The sequence below is a fragment of the Mus caroli genome, unplaced genomic scaffold, assembly GCF_978045245.1.
Source record: "Mus caroli unplaced genomic scaffold, Mus_caroli_1 scaffold_4, whole genome shotgun sequence".
NCBI classification, from domain to species: domain Eukaryota; kingdom Metazoa; phylum Chordata; class Mammalia; order Rodentia; family Muridae; genus Mus; species Mus caroli.
The window spans coordinates 84,322,352-84,340,798 of record NW_028227259.1 but is presented as its reverse complement, the minus strand read 5'-3'; the positions used below and the strand labels follow the sequence as shown (position 1 = coordinate 84,340,798).

At 35.6% G+C, this 18,447-nt stretch overlaps 1 protein-coding gene across 31 annotated transcripts in view; it reads right to left on the bottom strand.

Annotated features, from left to right (window-relative positions):
• Adgrl3 (adhesion G protein-coupled receptor L3) overlaps nucleotides 1–18,447 on the bottom strand; it is a 778,447-nt gene that overhangs the window by 18,734 nt on the left and 741,266 nt on the right. For 22 of the 31 annotated variants that reach the window (XM_085836782.1, XM_085836789.1, XM_085836791.1 and 19 more), the window contains one exon: nucleotides 10,403–18,282. The exons of 1 other annotated variant lie outside the window; for it this stretch is intronic. In XM_085836782.1, coding sequence (XP_085692908.1) covers nucleotides 17,483–18,282 — 800 coding nt within the window. In that variant the 3' untranslated portion in view covers nucleotides 10,403–17,482. Of the gene's footprint in view, nucleotides 1–10,402; nucleotides 18,283–18,447 lie in introns of those variants that run through there. 8 more of the 31 variants (XM_085836799.1, XM_029477376.2, XM_021162047.3 and 5 more) reach the window with 1 other exon arrangement.

The window sequence follows — 18,447 nt, the reverse complement described above, 5'->3', positions numbered from 1 at the left end:
AAATCTCAACGGGAATATAATTGCTGAGTAGCATTCTAAAACTCTGGAGACATCTGAGCTGCAGCTCATTTAATTAAAAGAATCTCATTCTGTGCATACGCAGTCTGTGTAGTCCCTCTCAAAAGCATGTTCTTTACAGCACCTATTTTCTGTTAAAGTCACATCAGGCTTTATTTGTAGCACAGTGTGCTTTGTTACAGTAGACTTGAGAGTTATAATCCTTTGAAGCACTCTCTGCTCTTGAGAGCATTTGAAACACTTTGGAATGCAGCTATGTAAGCCCCAAGTGTGATTTAATCTTTCGTATTTTAGGTTGTACCTAAAGCTGATATTTTTTGAGAAAGGTTAAAGTGTATGTTGATTTTGTATTCTGCTTGCATTCATGGGAAATGACAGGCCATGCAAAGTGTTAATCATTCTGTTATTTTCAAAACATTAAAATATGAAACCTATGTGGCTGCTTTACTTATTGTCATCTCATTTTGACTCCATATACCAAAAATTAGATATTGAAATCTAGTATGCCTTCAATCGTTGATTTTTTCAACTGAATTTTTAACTTGGAAAATTTTCATCTTTTTTGAAAATATATTGCAATTAACCTTTAATTATTCTAATTGAAGTCTGTTAATGGTTTTCTTATGATCGACACCTCTGTAACTTGTTTTAAATTAAATCTGCCAGAAACAAGAAGTAATTTTTCCTGGTGTATGTCCAAGTCTGTCTCAAATTTAAAGATGCCTAATATTTTTAATGAGACCATTCAATGCAAGTTTTCATTTGTATATGGCTTGTAGTATTACTGGAAATGCTTCAAAAGGAAAATAGGAAATTCACCCTTCATCAAAGAAACTTCTCTTTGCAACAGTCAAAAATGAGTTATAGAAAATAATAATCAAAATGTAGCATTATGGAGCCCAGTTATGATATGCATATGTGTGTGTATGTGTGTATATGTATATGCATATGATGTATATATAACACTCCCACACCTAAGACTCAAGGAACAGTGCAGAAAGGGGGTGGGAAGATTATAAGAGCTAGAGAATCAGGCAGCTTGCTGTGAAAAAAAGTGAGTTTCCTAGTAATCGTGTCAGAAACTACACTCAGAAAGTCTTATCAACCTGGCTGGCAAATGTGAGCTACATAAGGATGACAGCAGTAGACGTACCGGAGTGGACAGGGGGAAAGTTCGTGAGGTGTCAGCCTTACACAAAGAACTACAGACACCTACAAAATGCTGAGAGTGGGAGAAATAATCTCTCTAGGAAGTGGAAGGAGAATTTGTGTAAATAAGTTAACTCAAAAATTAAAAAGAAAAATTCCAGAAGAGAAAAATCAAAATGAGGACCGGCTCATTTGTTTATCCAGAAAAACCTAGTCATTTTTTCCATTTTGGACAATGCTGAAAATGCTAATATATACAAAACATCTCAGTCAGCTCATGGAGGGGAGACCTATATAGATGCCCTTCCCCTTTGTGACTCCTTCGCTAATCACGTAGCACTATAGAAAGAAACATATCATTTTCTGGCCTCACTTGTGTGGGCAACTCCATTGTATTGTCCATACTCAGTTCTCTTGAAAGCTTTGTGACCTGTGGGACAAATGGTAGAATGCCCTGTGTGGGTATGTGTGCACATGTTTATGTATCAGTGAGTGCACATAAGTGAAGATATGTGCACGCACGTGTGTAAACGCTTGTGTAGGTGTGCACATTCCCATGCTTGAAGATAAGATCAATAGTTCATATGTAAATAAGAAGATTGGGTGCAAGGAGCATTAAACTTTGCCAGTTTTACATGAAAGATAGTTTCTGCCAGAAGGAGCCATCCTTGTCTCTGTCACTGCTCTATTCATTAGCTGTGTGCATTGCAGTATTGTGCAGCCCTCAGCTCCATGCCCTGAGGCTTGGAGAGAACAAGGGTTTTCTGGAATCCCTCACTAATCCCAGATTAATCCTACCTGCATTTTCATCTCTACCCTTTCCTGTGAAAAAGTGTTTTGATCAAAGCCAATTAAATTATTTTTTTCAAGGACACATAAGGATAGCATTTCTGCAGTGGAAAAATTTAAAGTTACAGCGATAACTGAGTCCTTAGGAGTAAGAAAGCTGCAAGCAGAATACCTAGAACACTCAGTTCTGAGTTTCGAATGCTTCCCATTTGGACTCATTGAGAAGAAATGGAGAAGAACAACAAATTGTGTAGCTTTGGAATGTGGATGGCAATGTGAGCTTAATTGCTGGTTCGGAACATTTCACTGCTGAGAAAATAACACATTTAAGTAATGGTAGACAAGGAGTTAAACTCAGAGGTGACATGACTTATATTTCAATGGGACCCTTTCCCGTGTCTCATGTTTCAGGTGGACTCAGCAAGTTGCCCAGTTATAAGAACAAACTGATACTGTTTTCCCAGGCTCTGGGTCAGGAATTACCTGATAAATCATCACTGCTTTACTGGGAGAAATGATGGAAACCTAGGAGCTGATCATTCTATATCATCCTGGCCAAGGGAAGGAGAAAAGAAACCAAACAAGGTGAATTTGAATTCTTCCTTATAATTTGTCCAAACCAAAGGCTGTAGGGAACAGTCCTCCCGTATTCTCACCGAGCTATTCAGTCCTCCCGTATTCTCACCGAGCTATTGAATTGAGAGACTTAATCTGCTTCCAAGTATGAGTTTCTCAAAATTCCCTGCTACATCCGTATGGAAGAGGTGTGATTCTTAGACATGCGTTGCGTGCTAGATAATGTGCTCAGATGCCTTCTCCTCCAGTGGATTTTATCTGTCTTATGCTAGTAACTCCATTCAGGACATTTTATTGCCATTCCAACTTTATGAACAAGGGAGCCAAAGTACAGAGGGAGACTTGGTCAAAGTCAAGCAACTGGAAAATGGGGAAACCGTATTTTTATCCAGACAGTCCAGCCTTTACATCAATATATTTCACTGCCATAAAACACTGTTTCTCAGCAAGAAAAACAAACAAACAAAAAAAAAAGGTTATCACAGGAAAGAAACAGAAATAAAACATAGAGACAACCTGCATTGCATTTGTTATCCTGAATCCCAGTTAATGCTACTCTTTCCCTTTTCCTCCATGATTAAGTGAACAAATTCCACTGGTTCCATTAAAGAACTTATAATTTGATTAGTTAACTGTGACACATGTTTAGCTGTGTTCCATAACTTTAAACTAGTGTGAAATGCTTGAAACACTCAAGTGAGAAGAGAAACTAGCCCCACAGGAGGCATTTATGTAAGGGATTGCAGCTAGGAGTTTTAGCAAGATGTGTCAGTCAGTTGTGTTGTGGTTGGTGGTATTGTGGTGGTTGTTGCTGTAATATCTAAGAGAAACAGTTTAAAGAAGTATTTGTTTTCGTGTCATGGTTTCAGAGGATCCAGGTAAAGTTCAGTCAGATCCATTGCCTTTGTGTCTGAGAAGGGGCATAGGATTATCAGGCCAGGGATTTGTGGCTGAAACTGCTTACCTCCAGGTGTTTGGAAAGCAGGGTGCAAGAGAAGGGGGCTGAGGACAAGGATAGATCCATATCACAAGCCCCTAGTGTTTTTGCCAAAAAGGCCACACTTCCAAAAGATCCCAGCATCACCTACAAAAAGACAGTCAGTCGTGACTTGTCAGTGGACTAACTAATTGATTAGGTCAGAGTCTTAATTTTTATCAGTTCTCAATGAGAGGCCTCTAGTCTTATCGAGCCTTTTAGAGCAAAAAAATTTATATCTAAAACAAAACACAAGAAAAATAATATGTTCTTGCAGACAGAAGCCTAGCACAACTGTCACCTGAGAGCTTTTATCCAGCAGCTGATGGAAACATGCAGAGACCACAGCCCAACATCAGTCAGGGAGTCCTGTGGAAGAGTTGGGGGAAAGGTAGAGGGAGTCAAAGGGATGAAGGACACAAGAAAACCTACAAAGCCAACTAACCTGGGTCCATTGAGGCTCACAGTATTAACTATCAACCAAAGAGCCTGCATGCATGAACTGGACCTAGAACCCTTACAGATATGTAGCACATGTACAGCTTGGTCTTCATCTGGATCCCCCAACAATTGGATCTGTCTTGGGCCCGTCTCTGACTTGGACTCTGTTGCCAGCCTTTGGAGATTCCTTTATCCTTTCTGGGCTGCCTTGTCTGACCTCAATGTGACAGAATGTGCTTAGCCCTGATGAGACGAGATGTGCCAGGGTGGTTTAGTACCCAGAGGTGGGCCTTCCCGTCTCTGAGGAGAACAGGAAGGGAAATGGGAGAAAGAGAATGAAAGGGTCTGTGATTGGGCTGTAAAGTGAATAAATAAACAAATGAAAAAAAGCTTCAACAATAATAAAAAGAGAAATGACATAATAATTTGGAAATCCTGATAGAAATCAGATACTTTTGAATTATTATTCAAATAGACATCTGAACTCTGTGGGCTTTGGTTTGGAGATGGAACTGTACAGGGTTAAATAATTAAATGTATTGTTAGGAGGTCTGAAACACTGTGCATTTTTACTGTGCGCGCGCGCACACACACACACACACACACAGATAGGATAATAGGTAGAAAGCATCAAAGAGATGATTAATGTCCTACAAAAGAATGCAGATGAGAACTGAACCAATGGTGGTCCAAGGACCAGAGCAAAGGAAGAAGCAGCAGAAGCGGTAAATAGATAAGATAGCATGACTTTTTTGTAGGACTCAGGAACACAAGACTTACTGAAGCAAAAACAGAGTAAGAACTGCGTGAGATTCATAGGTGGAAAAAGATTAAAGTGCAGAAGAGATCCTTTATGCGATGAGATCCAGTAGTGTTTAGACTGAATCCGGGAATGATTTCAGGAAATGGTCTGAAAAGGATAATGATTGGATAGAGGAAAGGGAAGCTTTGATATATAAAATAGAGTTAAAATTTACTCAGAAAATAATATGAGAGTACCTTGTAAAAAAGTAGAGAAATATGCAAAAATTATACTTTAACTACTTTCTATACAACTGATAGAAAAGTTTACTTAGGGTATGATGAAACCAGAAGTTACATTGTTCTAGTCTTTTAAGTGATAAATATCAGGGATTTTTATCAATAGTACATGCATCATAGATGACATATATTTGACTAAACTGTGTATTTCCCAATAGTGGTTTTCTTTGTTCTCTCAAGTTAGTAGGTATTAATAATCCATAAAGACAAACCTTTTACACTATGCACTAAATAGGTGTGGTCAATTGGTCATGAGTTGTCACAAAATGAGAGGCTATTTTCTACCCAAATTTTCAATGAATGATACATGGTAAATACCCCAATATTTTAGATGTATCAGTTCCATGTATTCTTGTTAAAGAGCAATGGAAGGAGAATACCAGTAGTTGAGAACCCAGCAAGAAGAGAGGTTTTTTTTCTTCTTTTATCTAATGATTGTTGCTTACTTCTTTTTAACTTGCCATGTGATTATCCAATCTGTCTTGGGGAGGTTGTTTGTTTGTTTGTTTGTTTGTTTTTTGAGACAGGGTTTTTCAATGTAACCCTTGATGCCGTGAAATTTATTCTGTAGACCAGGATGGCCTCAAACTCAGAGATCTGTTTGCCTTTGCCTCCTGAGTGCTGGGATTTAAGGAGCATGTCACCACTGCCCACTCTTCTTTCCAAGCTATTCTTATTTAAAACAATATTAAGATTTTGTTTTAAAATTCACAGAAACAACCTAATTTAATGTAAGCTGGGTACCCCATAGAAATAAAATGTTAAGAAGAACACTTCATAGATATGGAAGTGTAACTTACTAGATGTTCTAAATATTTTTGATTAAATGAAAATTGAACTTTATTTAAGCAGTAGCCTCATACTTTCAAGTTACAGATGGGTCATATTTAAAGAGTAGGGGTTTGGGATAGCTGTGACATTGGGCTAGTTATCTGGGCACTGTGCATGATTCAATAATCCAAATTTAAAGGGAGAGTGTTTTTGTGTGTAAATAGCACCTGACGTGTGTCTGGGAATTTGCCGGTTTTCCAAATTGGTGTTGGAACTATTCTTATTTTGGTACTCTCTTACTCTTCCCTCTAATAGTGATAGAAACAGCCTAATGAGGAAAATATTTCACTTTATGAGAAAGGTGGTTTAAACCAATCATTCAAGAAAACTATTATTCTTATAAATTCAGTGACAACTATATTAAACAAACTCACCTTGGTGGGTTCTGTTCTTTATCTTTTGATACATCTTTCCTGTTTAATTTTTGGATATTTAAGACCATTTAAGTATACATCATGCAAATGCTGACATTTCATATGGAGTTAACTTTTATGATTCTCACCCTGAGCTACATAGTATGCCAATGTGTGTGTGCTGAATTTTACTATTTGACACTCACAGGGGATTCTGATTTACTAAGGTGATTCTCACGAAGGGAGCACTGGTGAATAATGAACAGATGACTACTCAACTGACCCTTATCATAAAAGCATAAAAGAGTTAGATCATTATTCAAACAGAAGTAAGTAAAATGTAAAACTGAGTTGTTATTCTATTCTTTATAAGGTTGTTATTGGTCTTGACATTTCCTCCTTACATATTACATCTATTTGAATTTTAATTACCAAATAGCAACATCCATTGTTGAAACTTTGGCAGTTTGTCTGTATACTATAGTAATAATACTATGTAACACTTATAAGGTATGCTTATGATTTTATGAAATCATAGGGAAAGCACAATAAATTTTACTTAAATTTTGAAAAAATAAAAGGCAACATTAAAAGCAAAGTGCTCACTTTTTATAAGGAAATATCTTCTCAATGTGTTTCCCTATTAAAGGATTAGATTTTTTTATCAGTTACAGTGGAATTATGGAAATTAATATCGCACTCCACTCTCAAGGATGCAAAAATGCATTGTCTTGAAGAAATACAGTATTCAAGACAATGAAGGTATATTCAAGTACACTTTACATTTTTCCCGCAACAGTTGAAAATATGTTATTTTGGGGAAATCTGATTTAATTGGTAGAATTAAAGCTGCAGATAAATAACATGTGCATGTGTCTCTTTCCAAGCCCCATCAGCAGGAATATAAAAATGAAAAAAAGGCGTGTTAAGTAAATTTTTCCCTTTGAAATATGAGAATTCACACGATTTTTACATTTGAAGATTGAGCTATCTCAAGGATCACTTTTGTTGTATGGGTTGGAGACTTCAGGACTTCTTGGTTTTCTTTAATCCCATGCTTTGTTTTGGTTTTGATACACTTGATAGGTCTTCCCAAATATGGACATAATAAATTAATTTTTGTGTAAGAGTTTAAAACAACTGATATCTTTGAAATCTCTTGTTAAAACATATGTGTCTAGGAATAAAGGCTGCATGAAATCTCTCAGAATTAGAGAAAAGCTATTAATTCTTACTGTATTAGACTTTTTACTCATAACAGATCTTTTTGATAAACATTTTAGCATTATACTATTATGATAAAGCCAAAAATAATTATACTTATTATTATTATATTAAATCTTTGGTTTTTTTTTTAAGTGCAAATGATTTTACTTTCTAGGCATGCTTTGATTTCACAGTTTTGTTCCTCCTACATGTGTGATTATTCTTCAATTTACAAATAAAAGTCTGTCTGGTTACACATCGGATGATTCTGTTACTTATGGTCTAACTAGTTTGTTTATCTTTATTAGTTATATTCTCTATAGTTTAGATAAGCATTAATAGGAATGAAATTTAGCTAAGCCTTCTTCTCATAATGTGTATTTTCTACATATACATGTGCTATAGATATAAAACAGCCAATTATGCATACAGTCTCCTCATCTCTGTATATGCTGGGATCTTTCTAGGCTGTTACAGTGGATTTTAAAAAACAGTAGTGAATAAATCCTAAATATAAAATGGTGAAATATTTGCATGTAACTAAAATATATCTTTCAGTAAGTGTATAATAATTTCTAGTTTATCTGTAGTATCTTGCACATATAAACATTATATAAATCCATATGCTACGTTGTTTAGGAAAAATGGCAAGGAAAATGTCTCTATAAACTCATGGCAGACACACTGTTTTGCAAACATACTGCATCTGTAGTTGATTTGTTCCACAGGATATAAAGCCTGCATACAGTTGGTGACCATCTCTATGTGAAATTAGATAAACACATACACATATGTGCTATATTTATATATATACATATATGTGTATATATACATATATATCCATACACATATACATATATGTGGTGTGTGTATATATACATATATACAACCAAATATATATATATGTCTGTATATATATATATATATATATATATACACACACACAACATATATATAGTACATATGCATTAATATATACACATTTATTTGTATATATCTCCAACTTTCTCATGCTAAATTTTTACCTTATTACAGAGGCAGAATGAGCACTTTCCCTTTGGTAAAATTGCAGTGATATATCCTGTATTTATTTTCAAACACATTAACCTTTTACCTTTGTGCAAAATTGAGCAATATCTAGAAGCTTTGTCCACAATATATTTTCAAGTATATAGAAATATCTACTTTTGAGGGGGGAAATTTATAACATACAGAAGACAGAAAAAGTCCAAGACTCTTCATACTAGTTTGAGTAGCCCCAGAACACATGCTTACAATTTAGAATCTCAGACTCACTTATGGAGTAGATCATATCAAACATACATTGAAAAGATTTTATGCAGTTTACAAAGGTGAGACACTTGAATGGAGAATAAACTGATTTTTTGGTTTGGTTTGGTTTGATATTTTGTTTGGCTTCAGTTTTTTTCAACCAAGTGGACATTTGATATTAGAAATTAGAAAGCCCTACACACACACAAAAGTTATGGTTATAAACATTTATCTCAATTTTTCTTACTTTACGGAAAAACCGGAAGCCAACATTTGGAGACACTTTGATAGCACTGTTTCTTGTAGGTTAGAAAGCCAATTACTCTAAGGGGAGTCACTGCCGAACATTTCATTGACACACATTACTTAGAAACAAAAGTGTTAAGTAGTTCACAATGAGTTCTGTGAATCATTCAATTACCGATATCACCTATATATCATTCTTTAGCGCCCTTGAGGATATCTGGGTCAAATAATCTTGGGAAGCAGAAAGATAAACAGGCAGCGTAGTCTCTGACATTTTATAGTAAAGAGAATCTGTTTAGTTTCATATCTTCCCAATAGTTTAAACAAAGAACCATTGTTTATCACCAGACAAATCCTGCTGAGTGAAGATCTAAGTGCTGCATTATGGTGCTGAAAATAACAGTTTGCAAGGTTATTCAGTAAAGACAGAATTCTGAAAAAGTGTGCCTACAAACACTAAGAAACATGCATCAGAGTGGAGCTTTGATCTGATTTAGCATCGCATTATTATCTAACCATTAGGGGCAAGAAGCTACTATAATCAATAGGCACAAATGTTCAACTTAGAATTTTCTCAGAATTCATTTCATTTCCTGAATGATATTTGTATAGAAATATTCACAGGACATGAAAATCGCATTTCACTATTTAGAGATGGGAAACTATATTCTTAAAACTGTGTTCAGAGAGGTACAGGATTGGTAAGTGATAGGATCCGACATCAAAGCAGGCTTGTCTAAGGCTTTGTCCATGGATACAAAGATGTAAATATACCTTTCTTGACTCTTGATCTCACTCGCTTGTGTCCCTTCAGAATACATTGTTTTTATCCAGTGAAATAGGTTTTGCAAAATTCTTGAGATTATTATTCAATGTCTTTTAAATGCCTGTTCCTTTCTTATCAAAATGAAAAGAAGTGGGTTGTTTGCATATAATCATTTATATGACATAGTATAATAATTTAAAACTAATCAAAATCCCTGATGCCACAGAATGATAATCATATAATATTTATCATGTAAACCAAAGTATTTACTAATCCATACACACCCTTATTTCAAAGAACAACATGTAACAGCCCAAAGCTTAGAAAACCTACTTTGGCCATGGTGCCAATGGTTGCCTGCTATGATTCTGTTTGCATGAAGGAAATTAAGATAGCACAGATGAGTTAAGGCTAAATTTCATTATTTATATATATATATATATATATATATATATATATATATATATATATATGCAAGTTTCAAGGTCAGAAAGTAAATGAATTAAACTTAGCTTATTGTAGGTGACAAATGCCTAATAGATATTTCAAGCAATAACAATTCTTTTAAAATGAAGGAAAATCATGCCCCCCCCCCCATGTTACAGTCAGTTTGCGAGGGGGTGTTGGCAGAGTGTAAGCATGAGAGGCACAGAAACTACATTTTTTTAGTTATTATCCTATAGCATGAAATACTCCCTCACAATCAAAGCTCCCATACAACAACAGTAACTACACCACTGGTTGTTTACTGATATTTTATTGAGTTTTGTAGCTCATAGTTTTACATGTGATTGTACAAAGCATTAAAAAAAAGATAAAAGGATTGAACAAGAGCGAAGTGGGGATCCAGTACCTTGAAATTTATTGGTGTGTATGGCCAGAAGAGTGTTATATGTGAGTCTAGGGGAATTCTCTGAGACCTGTGTTGCAATAGCTACATATTTACTTCTAAAAGTGATTTTTCATATCAGGGAGGAGTAGCTCAATTAGTTGTTAGTCTTCAAAAGAAACTATTTTTAAGAGACATATATTAAATTAAATGAAAATCTTGTCAAGAAGAAAAACAAATATGAAAAACTTTCCCAATTATCTGTCCTGTCCCAAAGGGTTCACATAAGCTGAGGGAGAAAAATCTGGTTCTACTGTTTTTGAATTTATAGTTTCCAGGAAATATTAGATGTTAGAATATTAGCATCAGTGTTAGAATACATAGATGACAGAGACATATCTACAAAGCACACACACACACACACACACACACACACACACACACACACACAGCTATCTACAGCTCTGTGGGACACCGCAGTTTTTTATTATTTAGAATGGAAAAACATATCTTTACTTTCCACTGGGGTATGAAAACAAAGCATTCAGTGATTTTATTTGTCCTTTGTGATGCAAAATGTCAGTGAAATGATCAGCCATTAGTTGGAATTTGAAACATTGAAAGCAATACTGTAAAATGATAATCGGCTTTTAGTATTAGTGGCCACACTTTTCTAGCCACTGTGCTACAACTCTGAAGAACCCCACTGCTCCTCAGTATCATGATTCTCTAACTTTCGTGAGACATCTTCTGAAGTCAATCAATAAGGGTATCAGGAGCATTTTCCCTGTTTTGAACAGCGGAAACAAAGCAATTTTTAAGGTTTGCACAGTTACCTTGTATCTGTCATTTAAGAAGCTATTTCTGATTCACATAATAAGAATATTTGCAGTGTTGACTAGTAAAACAAATCTAAATTCTTCTGGGTTAATTAGATTTTTTTTTTTTGCAACTTCCTCCTTAGTTCAAAGATCGTAGCATGTCAACATTAAACTATTGTGTCTCAAGAACAACGACTAAGTCAGATCTCTCAAAGCCTGGATTACTTCCTCCTTCAAAAGCTTCCCTTCACTTTTCTACCTTGGAAGAAGCACTGGGGATCTATTCTGAAGCTTTGTAATGTTAGATATTTTAGCAGTTCAGAATATGTACAGCTCTATGCAGAATTGTGTGAAGTGACTCCAGTGGTAGAAGACAGGACTGTCAGTATGGTGGTCATTTAGTAGGTCAATAGCATTCATATATATATATATGTGTATATATATATATATGCCGAATTATTTTGAAATAAGACTATTGGTTGTCAATTATTTTGCATAATGCATATACTTCTAATATCAATTCAATGTTTACTAGAGAAATTTATAAAAAAAAACAAAAACAAAGCTATGGTTAGCATTAGGTGTGTTTGCTCAATAGCAGATCAGAGGGTGAAGGTGAGTTGATGTGAAATACTTACATTTTAGAAACTTTTATGAAGTATTTACATTTCTGTGCAACAAGATCTAACCAGGTAAGAAATATCTAAAACAAACAAAAAAATGGCTAAAAGCATGTTGTATTTTCTGTAGTATTGAAATGATGAAAGTATGTGAATTTACATTTTTTAATACACCAGTAGTTTTAGGTACAACAGCTTTTTATCATAAGCCATTTCACCACCTTTCCCTAAAACTTTCCTCTAAAAGTCTAATGTCAGTTTTGTGTAGTTGGGAAAAATTTCATACTATGGTTAAGAAAATCCTGGCTAGTTAAAAGAAGATGGTGTCTAGGAGCTGTTCATTGATTCACATAAATCAGTTTTCCACTTACTCTTATCATGTTCTACAAGGGTATGTGGGTGCAGAGCTATAAATGGAGAGAAGAATAGTCAATATAGTGGTAAAACAGGTAAAGGATCAAAAACATATTTGGAACTGAGACATTTTAATAATAACTCAAAAGTGCTAGAGGCGAACTGATGATTGTAATTTAAATAAAAAGACTACAATAATTACGTAAATGAGAATATACAAAACTAACTACCTGACTAATTGGAAAATACCACAAGTGAAATAATTGTAAAAGAGTTACTTCCTCTGAAATCTTATTAAAAATTAACCTGTGTAAACACATAAACAGGTAACAATTTAAAGACTGTTTTCCTTTTTAAAGCAAACATGATATCATCGAGGTAAATGATTGTCTTAGATAAATGTCCTCTATGGACACAAACAGCTATAACAACTGGCTATAGCTTTTGGATTATAAATGAAATTTGAGATGTCTAAAAACATATTTTTCAAATGGTATAAGACACATAAATATCCTGATTACAAAACTGAGTTTAGTCTTTCGAGTCTATTTTATGAACTCTAAAAAATTTTTTTCTACATAGAATTCATTTGTAGAAAAATGCTTCCAAAATCTGTTTTGTATGTACTTGTGTCCCTTTTGTGTCTTCAACTTCCTAAAATTTGACATGGAGAGATCTAATATATAGATTCTAATTAGGAATGCATAGTAATTGTTTATGTGACAGATTATGATATTCTAAACGTGAGCAATTAAATCTTTGTATTCTGAATATAATATATTGGGAAGTTTGTATATAGTATTTTATATCAATTATTTTTCTTAGAGTAAAACATTAATGTCAATGTCCCACTTAAAATTAGATTATAATTTCAGATGGTTTATTTTTGACACTTTACATGTAAGTTGACATTCATTTATAGTTAAGGTGGTATTTTTTTGTTGTTGTTGTTTTATTGGTGGTTTTTGTTTTCCAACAAAATATATCGCAAGTACTGGAGTTTGATACAGTGTTAATTAACAACCTAAAAACTAAATACTTCCTTCCTATGGCGTGAATACAATTCAGTGCAGAGTTGCTTGTTAGACAGGAGCTTTCTTCCCCCTTCTGACAAAACTACAGTCTGTCACTGACAAATATTTTTAAAGTTATAATTTAAGTCAGAGGCTTCATCACACTTTTAACACTCAAGATTAAAAGCTTAATTTTTTAAAGAATTTTTTTAGTGTATTAATTTTTAAATTGTAGAGGTGGTCTTAAAAACAGCATAGATCATAAACTATATTTTAATTTAGAACCACCATGGGCTTTTTTTTATAGGAAATTATGATTAACTTAATTAGCTGCCTTTGCTTCTGCTGCTTATTTTTATTTTAATATATTGTGATTATTCTCTTGCCAATTAATTTTACTCACTAAGAGTATTCTAGAATTTATTTCCCGTGTGTTCATATTTACTGTGTTAAAAACAAAGAGGGATGTTCACAAAATATAACTGAATTCCAACCAATTTTCTTCTTTGAATTTCTATTTACTTATATAATTAGCAACCTTGGCTATGCAACAAGCCATCAATATAAGAATTGATTAAACCTGAGGTCCTTTAGTTAGTGCCCTGACAAAGTATCTCAGTACTTAAGACCTCAAAGAGGTAAAAACTTCAAGCGTAAAATATTACAAAAATATTATTTACTAGGAAGCAATAATTGGCTTGTTTCATTTACATGACTTTCTCATTTGGCTAAATAATGTGCCATGTATGTACAGTGAGTCTGTTTGGTAGAATTTTACTTCATGGAAACTATGCAAATAAGCCTATCAATGAATGCCATTGGGTACTGAAGACCTAGAACCGACAAAAGGATCTAGAACGAAGAAAAAGTGAATAGCATAAATGGATCAGTTTCTTTACATGAAATAGCAGGTGGAAGAGAGGGTCAGGAACTCATGTAGCTGCTATCATCAGGACTAAATGAGCACACAAATTTCTACTGAAATGATGCACAGTTAAATACTTTACCTACTCTTCCTTTTGTTTAATTAGAGTCACATAGCAAAGAAGCCCAACTTTCTGAAGCACATCGGATCTGATGTATGAGAGATCTACAACGACCCTTCATCTTGAGGCAAGAGCAAAAACACACAATATGCAGAGAGGCCTTATATACCAGTTTATGTATGTACTCAAGTGATCTTTCTTCAGGTTGTTCCCAGTATAAACGGGAAGGTTACCTGTTTCAAATTCTGGGTAATGAAACACAAAGTACCATGTATGGGAAAGTAGTAAAGTCTAAAAAGTATACTTTTTACTGATACTTTCATTTGGGAATACTGTTTTTAAATCAAGCACAAGTACCTGCACTCTGCAAACATAGCCTTATTTCTGAGGCTGTGTTAGATTTGCCCACAGAGGAATTTAAAAAAAAATACTAAATATAGGTATTGGGTGGGTTATCAGTACTGTTGGAAAGATTGGTAAAATCTCAAGGCATAGAGTGAGGAAAGTGATTACTTCTAATGCTTATGCTTCTCCTCGAAATTAAAATGTCTACGGATTTCAAGAAAATATTGCCACCAGCTGACTAAAATGGAATGATCCATGGATTCTTTGGAAATGGCTTTCAGATTAATGAATGGGTGCTCTGGCCCGGCACAACTTCTTCTGTCACAGACTTTACAGTGTCTATGGGTGACTGGTTAATCGCACTCTCAATGCCTCTCACCTTGATTTCAGATATCATTTATAGATAGCTATTGGGTAGGCTTTTATAAAGTAAGCCCAAGGATATACCACAAGAGAAAATACAGATTGGCAAGTTCATTTGAGCTTTATTCTACACGAGACTCCTTGAATATACTCGTTCCTTCGATACTGGTCATATAGGAACAGCAAGATCTAGAAAGTTCTTTTGAAGGAATTATTTTTGTCCTTCCCCCTCCTGCATACATTGAAGAAAATGAAAATAATGTAAAACAGTCTTACATATGTGGCATGAAGGTGGGAAGGGTACAGCAGGGACAGGGTGAGGTGTCAGAGGCCACAGAAGGGGAGTCAGAGGAATGGAGGACAAGAATCAACACAACAAATATTGTTTGAGGTTGCCATAAAGAAACCAACGCTGTGTGTTGATGTTAAAGATCTTAAACTCTTCTTGTGCAATGAATAACCTTTCCTATTACTATTGCATTTCTTAGCCAACTGGGGAAATTTAAATTTACAAATTTCTCCACAAAAGGGGGCCAGGGAGATGATCACATCACATGTGATATTTAAATCACTGCATAACTGTCTTTAATCAAAAGCCTAGTGAGGAGAGATGGGTTTTAAAAAAGCACACAGGACCTTTGTTATTCCACTTGAGTGGGAGCTATGTACCTGGCTTCAGCCCATCCCATTTTCCTGGACGAGTTTGTCTGCAAAAACCTGTACCATGCTGTGTTTGGATATTCAAGTCAGATATAGTGTGTGTGTGTGTGTGTGTGTGTGTGTGTGTGTGTGCTGCTCACATGGGTCACAAAGGTTAAGGAGAGTTTAGATTCTGAAAAACAGAGAAAAGGAAAGGCAAGAAAAGTCAAAAGAGGACTTGATAATACAGTACATACGTCAAAGCAATCTCTTCTAAATCTCAATCAGTTGTTTATTGGTCGGCAAACAAGTTTCACTTTTACAACAAATATTAGTAATGAGGTCATCCAACTTGAGACCATACAAAATGGATCATAAATTTAAAAAAAAATTATATGTGCTGCTAATTTACCATTTGTATTCCTACATTACTTAAAATCCTGTCAAATAAATAAATTTTCCTGTTAACAGAAAACTTAAAAAAAAAAAGAAAGAAATGTCTTCAAAATAATTTGACCTTTCAACTCTCACTACGAGGGAGTGAATTTCCTCTAACAATTGGTAGTGCAGGTGCCCACGTGGGGGTCAGACTGCGCAGTCAGCACTTTTAACTCCTATGGAATACAGCATTTCACATGCAGAAGCCCGTCTAGCTCTATAGACACCTCTTAGCTTCTAGAATCATAGCTACTGCCTTGGTGATGAACTGCTTGCCAAATATGCTTTGCAATACAACAGATGTGCCCTGGAAACATAAAATTTGTCCTGCTCTAATTTGCAAAATGACGTTGGAAATACTCGGGCTGGATAAAGATAGATATATAGCAAGGGAAGGAAGTCTAATTTTATTTATTTTATTTTATTTTTTTGTTAAAAAATAATTTGTTTGCATTACTAGAAAATGATTCTTATAAAGTGATAGCTTCATTTATTTATTATTATTATTTTTTTTTTTTGCCAGGTGAATTTTTAAAGAAAAAAAAAGGTGGGGGAAGAGGGAACAAAAGAAAAAATAAAAAGAAAGAAAACAAAAAAGGAAGGAAACTTTGCTCTTTACTGGTAGACAAACTTGCAAGACTAGCACAAAAGAAAAAGAAAATTTCTTCTTTGCCACTACATTAACAGGACTCAAATTCTGGAGGGACAGAAAGCAGACTATATGCGCAATGCTAGTATCTGTACATTACATAGAAATTGTTCAATTTGTTTTCTGCCATTAGTTTTATCATCAGTTAATACAGCAAATCATAAAATATGCATTTAGCATATAATTCTAGAATTCCCCTCCGTCAGATTATTAATTTTGTTGTTTTGCTTGTGTTTCTCACAGCTCTTCCCGCTGTGGTGAACTCAGGTTGCGAGTGACCATGAATCGCTATGTGATACAGTTCAGCTCTGCTTCTACAGCTGGGCAGCACTCCAATCTAGATGCAGCATTGTTACTAATTTCAAACAATAGTTCTGGCCTCTTTAAAAAAAAAAAAAAAGAAACAAAAAAATCAGGTCCTTGTAATTCTAGTAACAGAGCATCAGAGATGTTAAACAAACACAACATAACTCAACAAGGCCACAATGAGCGCCATTTTCTTCTTATCTCGTTCATTAACATAATGAAGTCTCCATCTGAGGGGAAAGGACTGGGAAAAATTGGGGCACAGGAGGAGCTCAGCAGTTAGCTTTCTCCCCTGGGCTGACCTAAAAATTCAAGTTAAAAAAAAAATTGTCAGAGAGTCTCTCTTTCGAGAACAGCATCAGATGTCGGAGTACACACGATGACCACTGCTTCTATCGACTCAGAATGGTCCACCAGGTGTTAGCAGTCCTGTTGGTTGCCATCCCTGTCATCTTCTATAGACTAGTGACCAAGTGCGCAGGTCCTTTGGAAGTCCCCTCCGGAGAGGCCCCATCTTTGTTGGGAGGAACTATGAATCCGTCGCTGCTGCCGCGCCCCAGCTGGTAGTAGGTGTGCAGCGGGTGCACGTGGTTTCTGGAGCCCAGGTTTGGCATGCTTTTGTAGTAAACATCTTCGGCATCACCACCCTTGGCCGCTGCGGCTTCGGTCTGGGTGCTGGTGGTCACACTGTCTGCAGCGGGCACGCCGGCCAGGGCTGGCATGCTGGTGTACAGAGAGTCCCTGTGCGGTGACTGCAGGTCTTCTGTGTGCTCGTCGGTTAGCAGAGGGAAGAAGCTCTCGCTGTGGTCCTGGGGGAACCGCCTCCTGCTGTAATGGTGTGGCTGGTGGTTATCTGTGGAGTAAACCCTCGGGGGCAGCAATGGAGCATCCGATTCCTCATGAATGAGTTCCAGGCCCAGACTCTCCTCGTGGTTAAAGGACGCGGCGTCATCCAGGACTATGGCGTCATCTTCACTCCCGCTGCCTAAGTTGTTCACCAGTTTGTTCATCATATTCCTGTTCTGTTCACTGGAGCGCTCGTGGTTGTTCAGGTATGAAGGGATATAGTTGGAAGTGAGTTCCTTTAGGATCTTTTTCTCTAGGGCAGTCTCGTTGTGGTTATAGCCACGGTCTATAATTTGCACACAGTTGCTCAGGTATTCGCCGCCAGCAATGCTGTAACTGTTGCCATGGTTACCATTCAGTGGTAGAGTATCCATGACACTTGTATCCCTGGCATTGTTCAGAAGCCCCTCTGAAAAAGATTACAAGACACTATGACATTTATATCCAATGAGCCATCGAAGACACACACACACACACACAAACACAAAAGTAGAAACATTTATGACTGTAAAATGTGTATAAATTGCTAGCATTTTAAATATAAAATGGAAACAAAAAACTATTAAATCTATTA